General features: G+C 33.7%; 1 protein-coding gene across 1 annotated transcript; it reads right to left on the bottom strand.

Annotated features, from left to right (window-relative positions):
* Positions 1-558: 558 nt before the first annotated feature.
* LOC122732846 (olfactory receptor 4P4-like) lies at positions 559-1,488 on the bottom strand. Its single transcript, XM_043973246.1, has one exon. It carries the CDS (start codon positions 1,486-1,488, stop codon positions 559-561), a length of 930 nt encoding a protein of 309 aa, XP_043829181.1.
* Positions 1,489-2,444: the final 956 nt, after the last annotated feature.

The following is a 2,444-nucleotide window of genomic DNA, read 5'->3' as shown; positions in this document are numbered from 1 at the left end:
CCTGTCTCTTCCCCAATTATCAGGATTCCTTTATATGGTGTCTTTCAGAATTAGAAATTAAACCCCTTGGGGCAAGTATTGTCTTTCAATTTACTTGTATCTGAATTGCAAGTGCTTTGCATCCTGCCTGAAACAGAGTGTGTGCTTGAAAAATACTTGTGGATGTACTTGACTTTTGGAAATAAACATACAAAAAACAATTTTGTTTACTTCAAAATTGAGACAGAGCCTGGCACTTTGTCAAAGCTAACTTCTTTGTCATTCTTAGAAGAGGGAAATATCCTGGGTTTGTAATGATGATTCATGTAAGAGAAAAAATGATAAATTATTCTTTCTGTTCATCCTTTACATAACATACTATTCGTGAAATGGCAAAATTGTACAAAGCCTAGTGCCAAACAACAACAGTTAGACAAAATTTTGATAAGGATGTATCCATGCTTTTCATCTTGGACTTGATGGATATATTTTGAAATGAATAGTTTATTAAAATATATTTGGTGAAATATCTATTTATTCACCAAGGGCACAAAGGGGGAGAAGCCAAAATCCGCATTTTTATTTAAATGTCAATGACATTTTATTTGACCACACCTTCTGCATGGCATTCTTCATCTCTGCATTTCTCAATGTGTAGATGAGAGGGTTCAGCATGGGTCCAATGACAGTATAAAACATGGAAAACTCTTTATCATTTTTGCTGGCACTGGGAGGTCGGATATAGGTGGAAATACAGGGTACAAAGAACAGAACAACAACCATGACATGGGAACCACAAGTGGAGAGTGCTTTGCGCCGACCTTCTGATGAGTGCTTTCTTAGATTGTATAATATGACAATGTAAGATGCCACCAAGACAAGAAAGGTAGTTAAAACAACCATCCCAGAATTAGCTATGACTAAGATATTAGCAATATGTGTGTCTGCACAGACAAGTTTTAAGAGGGGTTTGACATCACATATATAGTGATCTATTTTATTAGGGCCACAAAATGGTAACCTAGCAACCATGAGCATCTGGGCAATGGCATGCCAAAATGCCACCACCCAGGCCATCAGGATCATTGTGTTACATCTCTGTCGGTTCACTATGATCATGTAGTGTAAGGGTTTACAAATGGCAACATAGCGGTCAAAGGCCATGGAAACCAAGATGAACATCTCAACAGTAGCCAGGAAGTGAGCAGTAAAGAGCTGAGTCATACAACTACTAAAGGATATTGTTTTTTCCTTTGCAATTAAGTCTCTGATGAGCCGAGGGACTATGGTGGATGTATACGCCAGGTCCATTAAGGACAAATGACAAAGAAAATAGTACATGGGTTGTTGTATCAGATGGCTACATGTGATGGTGATAAAGATTACAAAGTTCCCCAGGAAAATGGCAAAATAGCAGAACAAGAAGATTATAAAACACATCATTTTGAGATCCTGGTTCATGAAAAGTCCCAAGAGAACAAATTCTGTGACATTGTTCTGATTTTCCATGTACTTCAAATAGTTCATAAAAATCCAGGAGAATTCTAATTCATCTGAAATAACATACAGTATGATAAATTATTATTATCATCATGGTGGATTTAAAGTTTATTACTGGATTGTTCAAATATACATTTCATCATAAGAGTGGCTTATTCCATACCTTTAAATTGGGGAGATAAAAGAATAAATTCTTTTCATCTAAGTCCTAGAAATTCTTTGAAAATTAGGTAGCTTGACAGTATTCTTGTCTGTGATACGAAAATCCCTTTATGAATATAGTTTCAAAAATATTACATAGCTTTAAAAGTTGTGACACTTAAAGATCCCTAAGATTTGTATATTTCTCAATGACAATGGTAATTGAATAGTAAAAATGGTTAACATCTCAAACCTACATTTAATGCATTGATTTAGTAAAGAAAAGTAAGGAAATATATTTACTCTAATTTAACAATTCGAATAGACAAAATATAACAATTATTTGTTATTTATGTATATGTATAATAATTATGTATAAGCAATAAAAACCCTAAACTATTAAATGCCAATATGATGGAGAATATACTAAAGTGATTTGAAAAAAAAACTTTTGGAAATCAAATATAAATAGATGGGTAAATATTTTTAAAGTATAAAAATAAACTATTTTTCAGCTTTCTCCCGTGTCTTCCTCCCTCTCAGAATCAGTTGACAGTTCATAACTCAACATGGGTAACTAAAGCCTCAAACTATGAACAAAACAGGAAAAAAAACTTAAAGAACTGACAAACAAATGCAAGTGTCATGTCAAGATGAGTTAAGAAATTGAATGGATCAATAATTTATTGAAGGGAATTTTACAAGAGTCTAAGAAAATAATGTGGGAACTTTTTCTAAGGAGCATAGATTTAGAGTGGGGTATTGATATGTTAAGCTTTGGAGCAATTGAAGCTTACTTATTTTTTAGGAAGCCTGGCAAGCCT

This window comes from Dromiciops gliroides, chromosome 6 (assembly GCF_019393635.1).
Source record: "Dromiciops gliroides isolate mDroGli1 chromosome 6, mDroGli1.pri, whole genome shotgun sequence".
Taxonomy (NCBI): domain Eukaryota; kingdom Metazoa; phylum Chordata; class Mammalia; order Microbiotheria; family Microbiotheriidae; genus Dromiciops; species Dromiciops gliroides.
This window is presented reverse-complemented; position numbering and strand designations above follow the sequence as displayed.